This window comes from Triticum urartu, chromosome 5A, assembly GCF_056163025.1.
Source record: "Triticum urartu cultivar PI428250 chromosome 5A, HENAU_Tu73, whole genome shotgun sequence".
NCBI lineage: Eukaryota > Viridiplantae > Streptophyta > Magnoliopsida > Poales > Poaceae > Triticum > Triticum urartu.
Window position 1 is genome coordinate 331,514,185 of NC_141877.1, and position 19,628 is coordinate 331,533,812.

Here is a 19,628-nt window from a genome sequence, read left to right on the forward strand (position 1 = left end):
ACCCGACGATGCACATTTTGATACAATGGAGGTGGACGAATTCAAATACTAGTACGAGAAGCCTCTCGTCAAAGATGGAAGTCCTCCTCTAACAACGATGATGCGAAGATTCCATAAATGGTACATGAAAACCTGCAGGGAGTCTGGGAAGGATGCTTTGTCGATGAGAATTAAAGAGGACCACGACTTCACTGGACAAGAACTGTTAACTGTTGATTTTGACGAGTTTTTCCAGTTCTACAATCTAAAGGCCCTCGACAAATCACTCATGGCTTGCTACTGTTTGTAAGACTACTTTCTATAATTAAGTCTCTATATATATAGCTCAGCTCTTTCATTGCATGTATATATAATTATCCTCACTATATTATACAGATTGAAGATCGTCGAATGCAGAAAAGCACAAATCTATGACATTGGGTTCATTAACCCAAATTTCATACATGAATGGACGGTTAAAACAGAGTCACAGAAACTAAGGACAACTTGCTGCAACCGTTGCTCAAAAATCAAAGCAAGATAAAATACTCTTTCCTTACAACTTCAAGTGAGTGTTACTGTCTTGTGCACATTCGGTTTCCCTTATTACTCGAGGTTATAGTAATGTAACTGATTAGTTATGCATGCGTGCGCAGCTACCACTTTATTCTCCTAGAGATTAACCTTGAGCAGAGATTAGTAACCGTCTTAGACTCGAGACGAAAAGATCCCGAGGATTATGCGAACATGACTGAGATGCTCCAGAAGTAGGTTCAATCGATCATTATCGCACCATATCGGCAACTTTGTTCATTTCCTGATATCAAGTAATTATTTTCTTTGTTCGGCAGGGTTTGGAAAGAGTTCACTGGAATTTCTCCGGGACTGCCGACCGAGCTGAAATTTAAACACCCGAAAGTAAGTATTGCTACCTAGTTCCACGCATCTCCCATTGATTCTAGCTAGTTTCATCAATACCATTTAGCATGCTTGCTTATATTAGTTTGATTGACCTCTATTTCTCGTATAGTGCTTGTGGCAGGAAAGCAGGAATGATTTCTGTGGATAGTACGTTTGCGAGTTCATCTACAACCAGACGGCCAAGAATAAGCGGGGCTACTCTGAAAAACAATATGAAGTGTGTAAGCAAAACTATTCACAATTTTATTTTATTACCATCATTTGTGTTGAGTTTCATTCATACACATGTATTGAACCTCTTCTTCGATTTAGATCTGGTAGATGCGGGATGATCTCCTACCACAAGATCGCATAAAAGCAATTGAAGCGGAAATCGCAGGATTCTTTCTTGACTACGTCATCAATAAATCCGGAGAATACCATGTGGAACTTGACTTCAGATGTTAGGGATTGTAAGAGATCTTATATTGTATATATGTAGCTAGTAGCGTCGGATAGATATACGAAAACTTGTTGTTCGATTAATCTCTCGGAGAAGGAGGAGGTCGATCACTTCTATCTGTATATGTTCATGACGATCTTGTGTACTTAATGGTTCCCTTCATTTGCTTACTAGCTGGCGTGTAGTGAGTTCTCTCTATACGTATAGTACGTAGCGTCGACTAAGCACGGAGATAAGAGAGGTCACTTCTCTCTATTAGCTAGCTAACACAATATATGAAACCCCTAAATTAACCATACAAAACCCCCAACCCCCCCCCCCCCCTTCAAAAAAAAACAAAAACCCCAGCCCCTGAACTGCTGACACGTGGATGCTTTTTTGTCCCGGTTGGTGTTACCAACCGGGACAAAAGGCCCTCCTGCCTGGGCAAGCCGCAGCGGCCACGTGGAGCCCCATCTGTCCCGGTTCGTAGGCGAACCAGGACTAAAAGTATTGGGCTTTAGTCCCGACTCTTTAGTCCCGGTTCCAAAACCGGGACAAATGGGCCTCTAGAACCGGGACAAATTGTCCTTTTTCTACTAGTGCATAGGTTTTCTTAGAATTATTTTAATTCCTTGTGAAAATTTAAAACATTTCAGATTTGAAAAAACCTGGGATGTAACACTTCGTGTACGTACTCCACCTAGAATGAGAGTGTATGTGTGTAACATCGACCTAGATGGTTTGTGCAAGAGAGTCGTAAGTGTACGTGTGTACATGGGAGAGAGGGAGGGGGGAGAGAAGGGTATGTGTCAATGCAATGCGTGTGAAAGAGAGGCCTGAGCGGTACATCTGATTGATGGAGCGGTACTACCGGCTCTTTCCAGGTCCGGCAGTGCCGACCTTCTCTACCGTGTAGCACCAGATGGTGGTAGTACCGCATGCAGCGGTACTACTGGACCAGTACTTTTGATGCAATACCAGGAGCGATACTATCGCTCATGTAGAGGCATTCCTTAATTTGAAAAGTTGAATCTACAACAAACAACTATTTTGAATTAGCTTTGCCAATGAAGTTGGAATCTGATTCGGGCCTTTTTCAGCGTATTTCCCTGAAGCACGTCCCGATGTGCTTTTGTGGCAAATCTTAAGTTGATTCAAATCAGCTTCGTCAGTGAAGCAAATTTGAATCCAATTGAAGCTCAAACAAACAGGGTCAAAGGTAGTCGATCTGCTTCACATACATGTGCTTCATCGTTCAATAATCTTGACAGAAATAAACTTCATCAGCCACTTCCATAATAGACTAAAGACTGCATATATTTCACATTACAGGATAAACATGATACAAGCGCATCATAAAGTCCAAAATACAGCAGGTTCATACATGACATGATCAACTTCAACTTTGTCTTACATCAGGTCCATCCATTAAGTTCAAAAACCAAAGTACACTTAAACGGTACTGACTGGCACCTAAACAACACATACATGCAGTACATTACGTTTTCAGAATGAAAACAACACCAACAGCACACAACATCAGGACACTTGCAACTAAGAACTTCATCATCAACACAAGCTCTCACACTAACCCTATCAATGCAGAAGCTTGGTGTTTGCTCATGCCAATGAATGCCTCATTTCCACTCCTAGGCCTGCTGGTGGAAGCGTTCCTCCCACTCTTCCATTGCATCCTCAAGTTCCTCCCATCTGTTCTTTGTTTTGCCTATTGCATCCACAATAACACCACCAACAAATATGTTGTGAACCACAATTTACACAAACATACTCCAATTCCCAGTGCCAGAAATCACTAGTAAGCTAGCAAACAAGAAAATCAAGTAAAAAACGATGTCAAATTTTAAGCCAAATTCCTAGAAAAAACACGTTGCCGACTCAAATTTCACAAAAAGAAAAGACATAACTTGGCTCAAGTAGCGACAATACATAGTTCAAAGTACAATCGGAATGCACAACATAGGTTCACAAAAAATAAAAACAACAAAGTTCACGCTGGGGGCAGCAGCACAACAAGCCCACTAACAGTATCAGGGCGTCTTTTCACAAAGATAGAAGCCCCATGAGTGAAGTCGATCCCACCACTCAAGAACATGGTGTGAGGTGACCTTCAGCTTTACCTTCAATCAGCGAAGCCTGCACTCGAACAGTATTATACCTGTTAGCAATGTCCAAGACAGCAATTAATAGGGTGATGCCACATAGTGCAACAAGATTGCCTGATAACTAGTACAGAGTACTTCTTAAGTGCATACAACATCGTGTTGTAAAATGCACGGATTGTCAACAAAACTATGGCCCTTTTAGAGGGGACTATTGTAAAATACTTGCAACTACTGCTATCGCCCACGCATTACTCTGCTATGACATGTTTTCCATTTAATTCATGAAACAATGTGCATGATTATAAACTTTCATCTTTGTGATGAAAAGATGTACTCTAATCAAATGATCTCTCCAGTACTTTAGACACAAGGATTGTAATTTTGATTAAGTTTGATCTATTGCTACAATTTTGATAGTGGTGTGGCTTGTTAGCAGTGAAGTTTTAGTACAGTATACTACTGATAATACAGCTCTACGACACCTCAGGGACCATTGTGATGTTCGGTAAAACAATTCATAATAGTGTACCTTAGTAGGATATCCATGCTAGAGTTAAACATTTATAATCATGCGTCTATATTAATTGACATAAGCATCAACTAAAAACGAAGTAAATATGCCCTCAACATTATGAAGCACCCATATCCACCACCAAATATGCCAAGTATTTAGTTCTAAAATTAGAAACTTCAACTGTTCAAGAATGTTGTAAAGGAACTTGGAAATTCTTGAAACGTGAAATACATTGAGCGAGTTTTCTGTGGACCACATCTTGTTGTTGCTACATATATCATGTAAAGAACTAATTGTTTATTCAAATATCATGGCACCACATAATATAAGATTGCATGCTAACTGTTTACTCACTGTATTTTATTTATTTATTTTCGTGCAACTTGGGGCCGAGCAACCCCTCTCTTTCTGCTCATTTGCGTCCCTGTATGCGCCTTCTAGTGTTTAGTGTACTCTATACGAGGATCGCCACCATGTAATTTGTACCCTCTATCAATGGAATGATACGCAACATGCGTATTCGCAAAAAAAATTTAAGCACCAGTTTCAGCATCAGAGCATCTTACTGGAGTTGTCCGTTGCCTTTTCGGATTAAAGCCTTGCCCAACAGTTGTCAGTTCCATCCTTGGATTCTTCCTTGGGCTGAAATCCTGGCAAACATTCTCAGTATAGCAATGTTCTTGACTCAAATGCTTATGTGTACCTGGCCAGGAATTATAATAGCATTAAGGTTTAATGGATTCAGTACTATCACAACAAAATACCCCTTTAAGACTCTCAATTACATGTTTAATGCTCATTAACAACGAACATTTCAAGCACAAAAGATGAAAAACGTGTCTTGTGCACATTTCAAAACAACAACAAATCTCCATTACACTAAAATGTGTTGTTGCTCCAAGTTTGACAGCCGACAAAAAACTTGTGCACATTGCGAAACAGTAACACATCCCCTGTATTAAGAGAAGCCGCCAAACTGCTCCAAGTTCTACAACGACAAAAAACAAGTACTCGCTCAGATCCATATTACTTGTCACTAGATACATCCATTTCAGCTACACAAGTAATATGGATCGGAGGGAGTAATACAAATAGAAGCACACAAGAGACCGAATGAACTAGTCTGACAATATATTTAATATTATTATCATTCATTCATATAACCCATTGAAAAGTGCATTTGTTGTTGTCAAGAAACAACAAAATTCCAGGGACCAATTGTGCAGATTGAGATTCTTCCATGTTTGGAAGAAACGTGCAACTTACCTGCATTTGTCATTGTCGAGACCAGAGAGTTTTCATAAGGAGATGCCCAGATAGGAGACATAGTCTCTGAGGGTAGAGCATCTGCAATGAGTTCGACAGTTAGAAATGGCGACAGATGGAGGTTCGTCCATGTTGGGAAAAGAACGTGTGATTTACCTGCATTTGCCTTGATATATTTAGAAGGAGATGCCAAGATAGCAGACATGGCCTTTGAGGACAGAGCACCTGTAATGAGTTTAATGAGTTCACCTGTTAGAAACGGCGGTAGATGGAGGTTCGTTCATGTTTAGAGAAGAAAGTGCAATTTACCTGCATCTTTCTCTGTTGTAATCAAGAACTGGTCATAAGGAGGTGCCAAGATAGCAGACATGGCCTGTGAAGGTAGACCACCTGCGATGAGTTCAGCAGTTAGAAATCGCGGCAGGTAGCCAGGTACTCAATGCTTAACTGTTTACCTGCATTTGTCACTGGTGGGATCCCATAGTTTCTAGCAGGACCTTCCAAAGGATGGAGCACCTGAATGAAGGATGGAACTTCTGCAACAAGTTTAGCAGTTAGGAATCTGTCGCAAAGATACATAAACACCAAAAATGAAAAAGAAAACATAGGGACTTGAGACTCGGTTAGAATAAACTACGTCCATAATGCAAACCTTTATGAAATGCAAGCTGGAATGATGTATGATGAAATCAAAGAATAACATGGCAATGCATTTCAGTAAACTTCACCATAAGAGTTGAAGAAAAGCATCAAACAAAGACTCGGAAAGAAGAATGGCCAGTTATAAACCAAATTCATGCAACTGAAGCATGGAAAATCAAATATCATTATCAGTGACGCGTATATTGCAGGTGCAATTTTGATATGGGATTTCCTCGTGGTTTGAAAAATGCGAAGGCATCCAACTAATTTACCTGCTTTTGTTAGTGATGAAAGTGCAAAACTTTTAGCATGCCCCACCAAGGTAACAGGGATAGTCTGCGAAATTCGGGCAACTGGAAAACCTGCAATGAGTTCAGCAGTTACAATTCAGAAATGGCAGCAGATACCCACAATTCGGATGAAGTGTAAACAAAAACCTCAAGCTTGATGAGGCTGTGCACTGAGGCAGAAAACTTCTGCATTTTCTTGAACAGAATGTGACAAAATGTGGTACAAATTGAATGATGATTGTGCATCATGACACGCATTAAGTGTGCAAACATCACAGTAATGCATAAAGCATAAACCTAGCAGCTCATTTCACAAGCAAGAATAACATAATCGGTGCAGTAAGAACAATGTGCATAGGAATCTTTTCCAAACAATAATGGTGTGAGAGAATTCAAATCATGACAAGGTATTATGTGTGCACACGTCACAGCCCATCAATACCCTAAGCATAAACCTAGCATAACAGTTCAAAAGCAGCAGCAACACAATTGGTGCGGTGAGAGCAATGGACTGTAAAGAAGATACAAAGGAACGTAGCCCACAATAGTACCAAACTAAAGGCAGTAATATTAGTTCAGTCTAATTTTGCAGAGAATTATCCTACACTGCTGTGATCTCTGTAAATCCAGTGAGGAAAATGAGATAACATTTAAGGGAATTTAGGTGAGAAATGGCTTGAACTAAATATTATAACAATTGCAAACTCGCTCCAAAGGATGTAATAACTTGTGACAACCAACATAAATCCCAGGTAGGAAGGGGAGATACAAGCGACGAAACTAAATGTTTTTGAAACAACCTACCATCCTTATTGACACATCGAAATGGATACTCATGCCCTTGACTAAGGTCCGGCCAAGCTTCCAGCCGTTGATCTGAAGATGGTAAGTTTCATCAGTTGCTAGTATGTAATCAAGCTACTAAATATTACTGATTACAGAAGGTTAAACACAGGCCAGAAGCGGCGGTGCATAGCAGAAGGTTAAAGCATGCGATAATGTCAAGAGAGCGGTGCGGGGAAATTAGCTATGACCAGGTTTTGAGATCTTATGGGTTTCAACTCTAGCCTACCCCAACTTGTTTGGGACTGAAAGGCTTTGTTGTTGTAACAGAAAGTTAAACACATCGGTTGATGTATGTATGAACAGGAATGGTAAACAAATGAAAGACGCACGGAGAATAATCTAGTTTTACCTATAAGGTAAATCGCCCATTCCTTTGTCTTGAGGACTAACAAGTCTGCCATTGCAAAAAGAAAAATTGTTGACAATGAATGCACATATACAAAAGTTATAGGGCACGCAGTAAAATATCAATGAGGCATATAGCCTTTTAATTTGTACATCTGGAGTAACAATTAACAATTGCATGGATTAATTGTTCAGTTAAAGTTTTGCCCTGGTTGGGAAACGCTTGATGGTGTTCAAGTAATTTACCGAAATCGGTGTCTGATGACATGCCAGGATTTCTAGCCGGACTTCTGAATGTACCAAGATTACTCCGCGAGAATGGATCAACAGGAGCACCTGCGAAGAGTTCAGTAATAAGAAATGGTAGCAGGTTGGCAGGCGAAGTGCAAATAACACCACAAAAAATGACACGGCTACTACACAGAGGCTAACTTCAGAAAAATGGTGTACTGCAACGGCTACTACACAGAGGCTAACTTCAGAAAAACGGTGTACTGCAAGTGTATAGGGCACATAAACAATAATGGGAGTGGAAGAACATAGCATAACGATGTACTACACGTGCATAGGGCACATAACAGGAATACCCTAAGAATAAACTTAATGCAACAATCCAACAGCAACAAGAACAAATCGGTGTGGCAAGAGCAAAGAACCAGTTAAAACGATCATCATTGCATGGCCTCATTCTATTTTTTGAGGACTGATTTGAGATTGTGCAGACGTGATCAATATGGATAAAGGTATTATTATTGTCAATCGATACAAACTTAATGTAGCAACACAGGAAGTGGAGACAATGACATTACATAAACCCTTTGCAACAACAACAACAACAACAAAGCCTTTTAGTCCCAAACAAGTTGGGGTAGGCTAACATAAACCTTTTGCAGTACACAAAAAATTATAAATTAAAGGGTTCTTTTGTTTTGGAAAGATACTAAACTAAAGGCTTTCTGCAAATCAGGCTAAATTAAATCTTCAGTTTGAAGTGGGAGTAAACTAAATATTTGGTTGCCTAAAAGAATCTGAAGCTACCTTTGTGTACCATTGGAGTACAAACATATTGAAGTGGATACCCTTGATGCCGCTTACCAGCTTCCAAACATGAATCTAAGAAAGACAGCAAAAGTTTATTAGTTGCTAGCGTGCGATGAAGTTGCCAACACCTAAACAAAGAAAAAGTGTTACCAACAAGATCCACCATCCATTCTTTTGCCTTAATTAACGATTCTGCCATTGAGAGAGGGGGAAAAAGGATTATTATTGACAAACAGGGAGCATGCATAAAGATTTTATTATTATTTTTTTTGCATAAGACCAACCCTAAGATATTTGTGATGAGGATAATGTACCAGAACTTGACCCTTCACAGTGACTTGATATCGAAGAAGCAAGCCTGCACAAAGCAAGAAACATATGCAGGTGTGAATAGAATAGAATGCCATCAGAGATGATAAAAAGAAAAAGGCAGAACTGAAGATGGTTATGCTGATGCACATACATCCTCCTCTTATGAAGATAGTGCTTGACAAGAACAGAGCCCGGGATGGGGCCTCGCTTCACATGGCGCCTTGGACGGAAGCTAGCAAAAGATTTCATATGAGGCGATCAAACTGATGGTCACTAGCCAAGAAAGGATTGATATAGGTACTGATCATGTATGATTTACTAGCATACCCGAAGCCAATGGGGAGTACATTGTGGGGTTCCGCTGGGCCACGCGCCTCTTTCATATGTTCTCTCAACTCTGGAGTTTGATAAGCCAAGTAAACGACAGTGGACGCCGCTTTGTCTCTCACGCGCCCAAAGTCCAGGGAGTCCCTTCATGCATGAATGAATACAACATTTGAGCATGAATATTGCTTAGGTGTAAAGTTTCTTTTGTATTGCTCTGATCTGAAGAGTTGTCAGGCATGAAAATCATTTATCTGAAGGCTGACACCCACAGAGTTAGTTGGTTTAGGGAATTCTCCTCCTATTAGCCCAGAAGAGAATACATGTAGTACAAAATTCAGAAACTGGTTCATAGTTGGTTCAGAAGGTTCAGAAGAAATGATGGGTTTATTAATACTCTGGAGTAGATCAGAAAATAGTGATGTACCTGAATCCGCTGGAGGAGTGGAGGGACCAGAGGATGGTGCGGAGCTTGGTGATGGCGTGGTTGATGGTAAAATTCTTGGTGAAGCATATCCTGAGAGCTGCAGAGACGGCACGGCTCTCGGGCGCCCCGGAGACGATGTCGTGGACGGCCTTGTGCACGCGGAGGAAGTGGAGGAGGACGCGGCCGTGGGCGCCCAGAGCAAGGTCGCACGGCAGGAAGCAGGAGAGATGGTCGATGGCCTCGTCCCACCGGCCCGCCTTGACAAGGTCGGTCAGATGGTACAGGTCGATGCGCGCACCCGACTCGCCGGTAAGCCTGTGTGCATGTCACTCCTGGATCAGATAGAAAGAAGTGTTGAGTAAATAGGCAATTTCTCGATTAAATTAAGGGACTGTCTATTTAGCGTTTGACTGTTTTTGAATTCGGCAACATTCAAATTTCCTGATGTATAAACAGATCCACCTATATGTCCAAAAGCACCCAACCCATCTACTGTATGATCTGTTTTTCTTAAAAAACACGGGTCAGCTTAAGCTCTAACCCAGTTTCAACTAAACCTGGGCCACAAACCCCCTGGACCACAGCGAACTGCCCATCAGCTTGCGACCCCCTGGACCACAGCAAGAATGAAGAACAGCAGCCAAACATTGAGGGAGATCCCAGGAAAATCAATCAACAAATGATCCCCAGGTCAGGAACACTTCTATTTCAACACCAATTCTTCAACCCCTTCACCCGCTTCACCTCTTTCATGGAAAATATGTAAAAGAAACTAATCAGAGAAACTAGACACAAAAATTAGAAACAACAAGAAACTATGGAATATGTTATCGCTAGCAGTTGTGAAACTTTGAAGTCTAGAATCAAGAATTACAGTGGCAACAAAAGCATGGAAATTACACTCTAATCTTGAAACATTCAGAAATTGACAGAAATTCAGTGCTGAAGTATCATACGAAAACAAGGCTGCAAATAGAAGACAGAAAATAATCAGAGCCTTCACACTGTGTAGACAAAGGAAATGACACTGCAAGTACCAGTGATTGCAAAAACTGGTGAACTTGCACTGCCGATTACCAAGAATTACAGTGTATGAGTCCAAGAATTATAGTGTAAATTCCCTACACAGGAAATGACATTTGCAAAACTTGGTCACTTACACTGCAAATACATAAGAATTACAGTGAAACTGCCCAAGAAGTACAGTGAAAATCCTGTGTGCTCTATGATGCTTGGGATGTCAAGTGAGAGAGGGCAAATTACCAAGAATTACAGAGTAAGAGTCCAAGAATTACATTGTAAATTCCCTACACAGGAAATGACATTTGCAAAACTTGGTCACTTACACTGTAAATACATAAAAATTATAGTGAAAACCGCCCAAGAATTACAGTGAAAATCCACTAGAGATTACAATATACATACACAGGAAAACTGATGACACTACAAGTAAAACTGATGACACTGAAAATACCCAAGACTTACACTGGAAGTGACCAAGATTAACAGTGTAAATCCCCCTATAAATTACATAGTACATACACAGTAAATACACTGCAAGCACACAAGGATTTACACTAAATTACAGTGTGAAAACTGATGAGCTTACACTAAATTACAGTGTAAGTGAGCAAGAATTACATTGTAAAACCTCTATAAATTACACTGCAAGTAGTCAGGGTTTACACTGAAATATCCAAGAATTATAGTGAACGTGCTTACAATGTAATAAACTCAAAAAATACATAAAACATACATAGGGAATTAGACTGAAATTATGCAGGGATTTGCAGTGATGAAGTTATGTTGTAACCCAGTAAATTACAATGGAACTTCAGAGCTACTCCACTATAATTTACAATGTTAGTTCCCATGATACACTGGGAATACCCAACTATTAACAGCAAAATTACATAAAGTTGAACAAGAAGGGAAATCACTAGAACAATTCTGTCTCTACAAAGAACAAAAGGAAACAGAGATCAAAACACATAAGAGAGTACCAATGCAAGAAGGCTACAAAATACACAAAAGGAATTCCTAGAGCAAAACAAAAGACTACAGCTCTTTAGTAAACTAGATTACTTCCGCATATAAGTAAACAAAAACCAGGGGGTAAATTCTGAAGAAAAAAATACTGCAAACAAACAGTGGAATAACAAAGAATAAAACATGCGAAGTGCAAGAAAAAAAGAAATGATAATTACATAAGAAATACAGTACACATCACTAAAAAATTACTATAAGGAAAATAAATTACAGAGCATTTTACTCAGATAGAACTTCAGGTACAACCAAGGGGGACTAACGACACTCCTTCTCACAGTAGATGATAATTTCCTCTTCAAGCATTTTACTTTCTGAAAAACAAAAAGACAAGGGTCACCCTAAAAAAAGAAAATAAGCAAAAACAAAATCAACTAGTACAGAAAAAGAATAACATACTTGATTCAAATAGAACTTCAGAAGAGCTTTCTCAAAACCTCCTTCATCACCAGAAAGTTCCTGCAAAAATAAAAAAGCTGACAGACTGAAATTAAATAAAATGATCTGAAGAAGTAAGAAAATAAAATATACCTAAAGAAGAAGAAAAGAAATAACTACCATAGACATAGCACAAGAACCATTTTCCGCAAAGGCATTAGGCACAAACAGTTCACCGACAGAATCTGCACTCTCAAAAAGGTGATACTAACGGAACGTCCTGGTGTGAGACGAAGCATACAAACTACACTGTAATTACATAGTAATTACATTGTGAAAGTGTAAACTATCTCACAGTTACATAGTAATTAGACATATAGCAATTACAAAGATGAAGCATACAAACTACACTGTAATTCGGAGTTAAAATCCACTGTAATTATCTGGGGAATAATACAGTTAGTAAATTACAGTGTAAACTATCTTACGATTACACAGTAATTAAACTTACATCAATTACAGAGACAAAGCATAAAAACTACACTGTAATTCAAAGTTAAAATGCACAGTAATTATCTGGGGAATAATACAGTTGGTAAATTACAATGTAACTAGGGAATAATGGGATGCATTACAGTGAAATTCACAGTTAACATCCACCCTAATTCAGACTTAACATTACAAAAACATTTGCGGACAAAATGCTAAAGAGAATAACATCAACAAAGCTACCTAAACCTTACCTCTACAACCAAAATCACAAACACTAACCCCTACCACATGGAAGAACAACACGAGAAGGGGACGAGCCAGACCAATCCCCTATTAAATTTGACACACAATAATAGCATCAACAAGCAAGCTAAAACACTTACAACTACAACAAAAATTACAAACCCTAACCCTACCAGATGGTAGAACTACATATGCAGAGGGCAAGCCATACGAAGCAATACTACCAGCAGAAACCACAAGCCCGAACCCTATTCAGATGACCAACATCTAAACGTACAACCTACCAGCGCCTCCACTGAGGGAATCAAAACGAGAACACCTAAAACCTAACAGAGGAAGAACAGGCCAGACCTAAGTACCTAACACACGAATTCATACATCTGACGCGTGCAGAGGGGCATCCATGGAACCAAACGCATCAAAATACAACTACCAATAATCCACAGACATAGATCTGGAAGCTACACGAACAGACAGGGAAAAATCGCATGAGAGGAGGGGGAGAGACAAGAACAACCAACCGGGGGAGCCCTGAATCAAAGGAAAAAAAATCAAGCTCGAGCAGAGAGGGAACTCGGAAAACGGTAAGAACCCGACGGAACCGCCTCCTCTCCTCCGTCGGTCGAGCGCCTCTGCCTATCGCTCCCTCTCCGCCCCTCTTCCTTATCGAAACAGTGCGCCCAAAATGAAATGGGGAAAATTTCAAAAGGCAGGGGGGAAAGGAAAATAAAATACTAAGAGACACCGGCAGCGGTAACGGGCTGGCCGAAAATAAAAGGGTTAATTAGATAAATGCCACTCCAATTATGGTGATTCATAAAAATGCCATTGCAATTTCTAAACTTTGAAAAATGCCACTGCAAATTTTGCAATCTTTGAAGAACACCACTGCAGACTTCGAAAAATGCCACTGGAAATGGCATGAAATGGCATTTTTCAAAGTTTGGAAATTGCGGTGGCATTTCTTAGAATCGCCATAATTGGAGTGGCATTTATCAAATTAACCCAAAATAAAACCCGCGCCCGCAACAAGAATCGCGCCCGAAAACTACGGAACTTAGTGCGAATCTAAACACAAGATTCGACGGACACAATTTTGAGTGACAGCGAATTGAAAAACACTCGAGTGTAAAATAGCAAATCCGTAAATTAATCCACGAGTAAATCACTAGCACGGCATTGACACAAATAAACACATACTGATATTCAGTCAAGCTAGCACATACTACGCTAATTGCAGAAAGATCTACGTATAACGCTAGCATGGCTAAAACAGAAAACATTAGGAACGGGATAAACGAGTTATACCCTCCAGTAGGCCATGCAGAAGCCGTGGCTTTGGTGGCGGCAGCGGCGTCCTCGGCGGCCTTCTTGTCGGCTTCAGCTTTCTCGGCGGCGGCACGTTCGGTGTCGATGGACATGGTGATGATGAAGGCGACGCGGACGTAGAGGAAGTAGACGATCGGAAGCGAGCAGTCGCGTAATCGCTGCCAAAAACTTATTCGCCCCTCACCCCGTACAGGAACCAGAAGGGCGTGGTTTCGGAGACCTGCTCTCCCGTCGACCGTGTACGCGGCGGACGGGATGGAGTCACCGGCGGCAGCAGTAGCAAGGGAACGACGGTGGGCGTGCGCGTGGAGCAGATGTGATCTGTTCGTGGCGGCTAGGGTTAGGAGACACCGCACATTTATATAGACGCAACCGCGTGGAGAGACGTGGGCTCGACCCACGTCCGAGTCCGTGACAGCCCATGATCCGACGTCTCAGATCGTGGCCCAGCTGTCAGAGAACTCTCCGTTAGTGACTGGCAAAAATAAGCGCGTAGGTGTGAGCTCGGCTCGGCTCAATCCCGCAACCTGCGGTGCGTCGTGACGAGGTGTGGCGTGGCGGGCGGCGGAGGAGTGCGCGAGGGTCTCTTCTCTTCTCAAACTCCAATAGCATGTAGAAGAGAAACCCTTATAAACCACTCCAACTCTCCTTCCACTAGCGGGGTGGGACTAAACTTCCCACTACATCTAGTGCCATATAACCCACATGGGCCCTTAGAGATTTTTCAGAAATTGCTATATGGGCCTAGAGCCCATCTCAAATTTCAGCAATCCCCCACCAGATCTCGAGGGCCCATTGTGTCCTCTGTTCCAATTGCTGTTTCGATATACCAGTGTGTCAGTGAAGACCTGTTAAGGTTAAACTTCACCTAGAGCAGGTAGCTACACTCCTTCACAACTGAACAATGGACTATGCCTTAAATTGTCAGTTTGGCGTAAAGAAGTTTCACTACATGTCTTACTAGTACTAGGCTGCCGAAGGCTGACCCCTCATATAAGCTTACTAGAGATCACCCCAATCTCATAGACTGTGACTAGCAGTCGGGCTCACATAGATGTGTTCCTCAAAAGATCGCTCTGTAGGATAGCATCTTGCTTACATAAGTTTTGGAACACATTAAGACAATAGTCATCCTACCATACAGTATCGAGAGTATTGCATCTCCAGCGGAGTGGGTTAGTATAGTTACTCTCCTCAGTTCACCACTGGCTTGTTTTTCCAGGTCCTAATTCACGGGATCTCCGATCACATAGGTTGGGTTACTACCATGGCAACTCATGTGGGTCTCATATCCATCTTCCTCGATGCATTATCTATCACAACACGTGATAGCCCTTTCGTAAAGGGATCTGCCAGATTCTTAGCCGTATGGACATAGTCCAACGCTATCACTCCGGAGTTTCTTAATTTTTTGACAGCTTTTAATCTCATTCTTATGTGTTTGGTGGACTTCATGTTGTCCTTTGAACTCTTCACCTTGGTGATGACAGTGTGATTGTCATAGTTCATAAATAGCCGGAACCGGTTTATCAACCAATGGCAAGTCCATCAAAAGATCTCGAAGCCATCTCGCTTCAACACCATATGTGTCTAATGCTGTTAATTCTGCTTCCATTGTCGATCTCGTTAAGATCGTTTGCTTGCAAGACTTTCAGGAAACAGCGCCACCTCCAAGAGTAAACATATACCCAGTTGTGGCCTTCATCTCATCAGCATCAGAGATCCAATTCGCATCACTATACCCTTCAAGTACCGACGGGTATCCGGTATAGTGAAGTCCATAGTTCGTAGTATCTTTCAGATAGCGCATAACTCTCTCAACAACATGCCAATCTACATCACCCGGTTTGGAAACAAACCGGCTCAGTTTGCTCACAGCAAACGCGATGCCAGGCCTCGTTGCGCTCGTTAGGTACATCAGTGAACCAATGATTTGAGAGTATCTTAATTGATCTTTAGCCATGCTTTTGGACTTTCGAATCAATATGCTAGGATCATATGGTGTTTGAGATGGCGTGCAGTCCGAATATCCAAAACGACTCAACACCTTCTCAACATAGTGGGATTGCAGAAGTGTAATTCCACCCTCATTATCTCTCAGTAGCTTGATATTCAAGATAACATCAGCCACACCAAGGTCTTTCATCTCAAAGTTCTGAGATAGAAACAATTTGACCTCCTCAATGACTTAGAGGTTTGTTCCGAATATCAGTATGTCATCAACATACAAGCACAGTATAACTCCTTCACCCCCACCATGGCGATAGTATACACATTTGTCAGCCTCATTAACAACGAAACCAACAGATGTCAAAGTTGTATTAAACTTATCATGCCATTGCTCAGGTGCTTGTTTTAGGCCATATAAAGATTTTATCAACCTACACACCTTTCTTTCCTGACCATCTATCACAAAGCCATCAAACTGTTGCATGTAGATTTCCTCCTTTAGCTCTCCATTTAGAAAAGCCGTCTTAACATCCATCTGATGGACGAGAAGACCGTGCGAGGACGCCAACAAGAGTAATACTCGAATGGTGGTCAGTCTAGCCACAGGTGAATAAGTATCGAAGAAATCTTCCTCTTCTTGCTGGTCATAGCCCTTGGCCACAAGCCTAGCCTTGTACTTTTCAATAGTACCATCGGGCCTAAGCTTCTTTTTGAACACCCACTTACACCCCAGTGGTTTTCAACCATAGGGACGATCAGTGATCTCCCATGTCCCATTAGCCATGATGGAATCCATCTCGCTACGGACCGCATCCTTCCAGTAGTCAGCTTCTGGAGAGGCATACGCTTCTGAAATAGAAGTGGGAGTATCATCCACGAGGTACACGAAGAAATCATCACCAAAGGTCTTTGCAGTCCTTTGTCTCTTGCCCCTACCAAGGGTTTCCTCGTCATCCTCCTCAGGATTTTCATAATGTGTTTGTTCATAATATTCCATAGGAATGGCAGGTTCAGGAGTCTCCTCAGATTCCTGTCTAGAAGTGCTTTGCATATCTTTCATAGGAAAAATATCCTCGAAGAATGTAGCATCCTTAGACTCCATAATTGTACCGACCTTCTGGTCAGGTACCTCAGATTTCACTACTAAAAATCTATAGCCAACGTTGTTCTTAGCGTAACCCAAATTAACGCAGTCCACAGTCTTTGGTCCAAGCTTACGCTTTTTGGGGATCGGCACATTGACTTTCGCCAAACAGCCCCAAGTACGCAAGTACGAGAGTGTTGTCCTTCTCTTTGCCCATTTCTCATAGGGAGTGATCTCATTATCCTTTGTCGGAACTTTATTCAGGACATGACATGCCGTCAATATAGTCTCCCCCCACCATGCCTTGGATAAACCCGATGTATCTAACATGGCATTAACCAAATCAGTTAGAGTATGGTTTTTCCACTCGGCAACCCCGTTTGACTGGGGTGAATAGGGAGGCGTCCTCTCATGAATAATGCCATGTTCCACATAGAAAGAATCAAACTCACTCGAGAAGTACTCTCCACCACGATCAGACCGGACTCGTTTAATTTTCTTTTCAAGTTGTTTCTCAACTTCTACCTTATAGATTTTAAAGTAGTGTAGAGCCTCATCTTTAGTGTTTAACAGATACACATAGCAATATCTAGTGGAGTCATCTATCAATGTCATGAAGTATTTCTTTCCACCTTTAGTCAACACACCATTCATCTCACAAAGATCAGAATGTATGAGTTCTAATGGTGCCAAGTGTCTCTCCTCCGCGGCCTTGTGAGGCTTGCGAGGTTGCTTAGCTTGCACACATGAAAGGCACTTAGAACCTTTGGCTAAGGTGAAACTCGGGATTAAATCCAACTTGGCTAGCCACGTCATAACACCGAAACTAATGTGACAAAGACGTGAATGCCAAACTTCAGATTCATTAACATTCGAATGAATATGGTTCACGACTTTATTACAAAAATCTGCGAGGGAAAGGCGGAACATCCCTCCGCTCTCATAACCTTTTCCAACAAAGAGTCCATATTTCGTAAAAACTAATTTATTAGACTCAAAAACCAACTTAAACCCTTCTCTACATAGAAGGGAGCCACTAACGAGGTTCTTCTTGATGGCGGGGACATGCTGCACGTTCTTCAGCTGCACGATCCTTCCCGAAGTAAACTTCAGATCGCCCGTGCCAACACCATGAATAGAAGCACTCGCGCCATTCCCCATCAATACGGACCCGTGACCTGTGACCTGGTAAGAAGTGAACAATGAAATGTCAGCACACACATGAACACCTGCACCTGTGTCCACCCACCAATCGTTGGGTTGAAACACTGAAAAAACAGTAAATAAATTACCGTACCCAGATGCACCATTCTCATTGTTGCCCACAATCATGTTGACAGACTTGGAGTCCTGTCCTGGCTTCTTGTACTTGTTTGGGCACTTGTTGGCCCAATGTTCAACTGAACCACAAGTAAAACAGCCCTCATCCTTCTTGTTCTTCTTGAAGGTCTTCTTACCCTTCTTCTTAAAGTCGGTATTCTGTTGGACATCGTTCTTTCCCTTGGGCTTGTGGGAGTTATGGATCCTCTGGTTCACCATGTTGGCGACAGAAGTCCCTTCGGTCCCTTTTCCATGCGAGTCTTTTGCCCTCGAATTCTGCTCAACACTCAGATGGCCAATGACATCCTCCACAGAGAATTCACGCCTCTGATGTTTCAGAGTGGTGGCAAAGTTCCTCCAGGAATTAGGGAGCTTAGCGATTATGCAGCCCGCGACAAACTTGCCCAGTAACTCGCACTTAAGAAGTTCAAGCTCCTTAACAATGCATATTATCTCATGAGCCTGCTCCAATACAGGACGGTTTTCAACCATCTTGTAATCGTGGAACTGCTCTATAATATACATCTCGCTCCCTGCATCGGCGGCCCTAAATTTAGATTCGAGCGCCTCCCCCAAGTCCTTGGCGACATGCACATGTAAATATGCATCGACCAGTTTATCTCCGATCACGCTAAGAACTGCTCCGAGAAACACAATGGTAGCCTCCTTGAACGCCTTCTCTTGTTCAGGAGCAATCGTTCCTGTGGAGACACCGGTGACCCAGAACACGTTCATAGCCGTGAGCCATAATGTGGTCTTAGTCTGCCAACGCTTAAAGTATGTACCGGTAAACTTATCCGGTTTCAGTGCAGCGACAAAGCCACTTGCCGAAAAATTCCTACACATAATAGGTTTTTGGATTGTTTAGTAAATAGGCAATTTCTCGATTAAATTAATCCACGAGTAAATCACTAGCACGACATTGACACAAATAAACACATACTGATATTCAGTCAAGCTAGCACATACTACACTAATTGTAGAAAGATCTACGTATAACGCTAGCATGGCTAAAACAGAAAACAATAGGAGCGGGATAAACGAGTTATACCCTCCAGTAGGCCATGCAGAGGCCGCGGCTTTGGTGGCGGCAGCAGCGTCCTCGGCAGCCTTCTTGTCGGCTTCAACTTTCTCGGCGGCGGCACGTTCGGCGTCGGTGGACATGGTGATGATGAAGGCGACGCGGACGTAGAGGAAGTAGACGATCGGAAGCGAGCAGTCGCGTAATCGCCGCCCAAAAACCTATTCGCCCCTCACCCCATACAGGAACCAGAAGGGCGTGGTTTCAGAGATCTGCTCTCCCGTCGACCGTGTACGCGGCGGACGGGATGG

General features: G+C 41.9%; 1 protein-coding gene across 2 annotated transcripts; it reads right to left on the bottom strand.

Moving 5' to 3' along the window:
* Positions 1–3,225: 3,225 nt before the first annotated feature.
* On the bottom strand, positions 3,226–13,315 carry LOC125528671 (uncharacterized). 2 transcript variants are annotated; one of them, XM_087525989.1, is made up of 19 exons: positions 12,059–13,315; positions 11,900–11,959; positions 11,750–11,814; positions 9,455–9,769; positions 9,031–9,174; positions 8,855–8,935; positions 8,706–8,749; positions 8,542–8,583; positions 8,389–8,463; positions 7,597–7,686; positions 7,355–7,399; positions 6,964–7,035; positions 6,142–6,231; positions 5,683–5,763; positions 5,537–5,617; positions 5,384–5,452; positions 5,228–5,308; positions 4,528–4,664; positions 3,226–3,478 (listed from the first exon to the last, which is right to left on the bottom strand). In XM_087525989.1, the coding sequence occupies exons 1-19, from the start codon at positions 12,065–12,067 to the stop codon at positions 3,428–3,430; spliced, it is 1,632 nt and encodes a 543-aa protein (XP_087382115.1). In that variant the 5' UTR covers positions 12,068–13,315; the 3' UTR covers positions 3,226–3,427. The 2 variants fall into 2 exon arrangements, with proteins under 2 accessions (XP_087382115.1, XP_087382116.1); XM_087525990.1 differs by having other exon boundaries at positions 3,226–3,500.
* Positions 13,316–19,628: the final 6,313 nt, after the last annotated feature.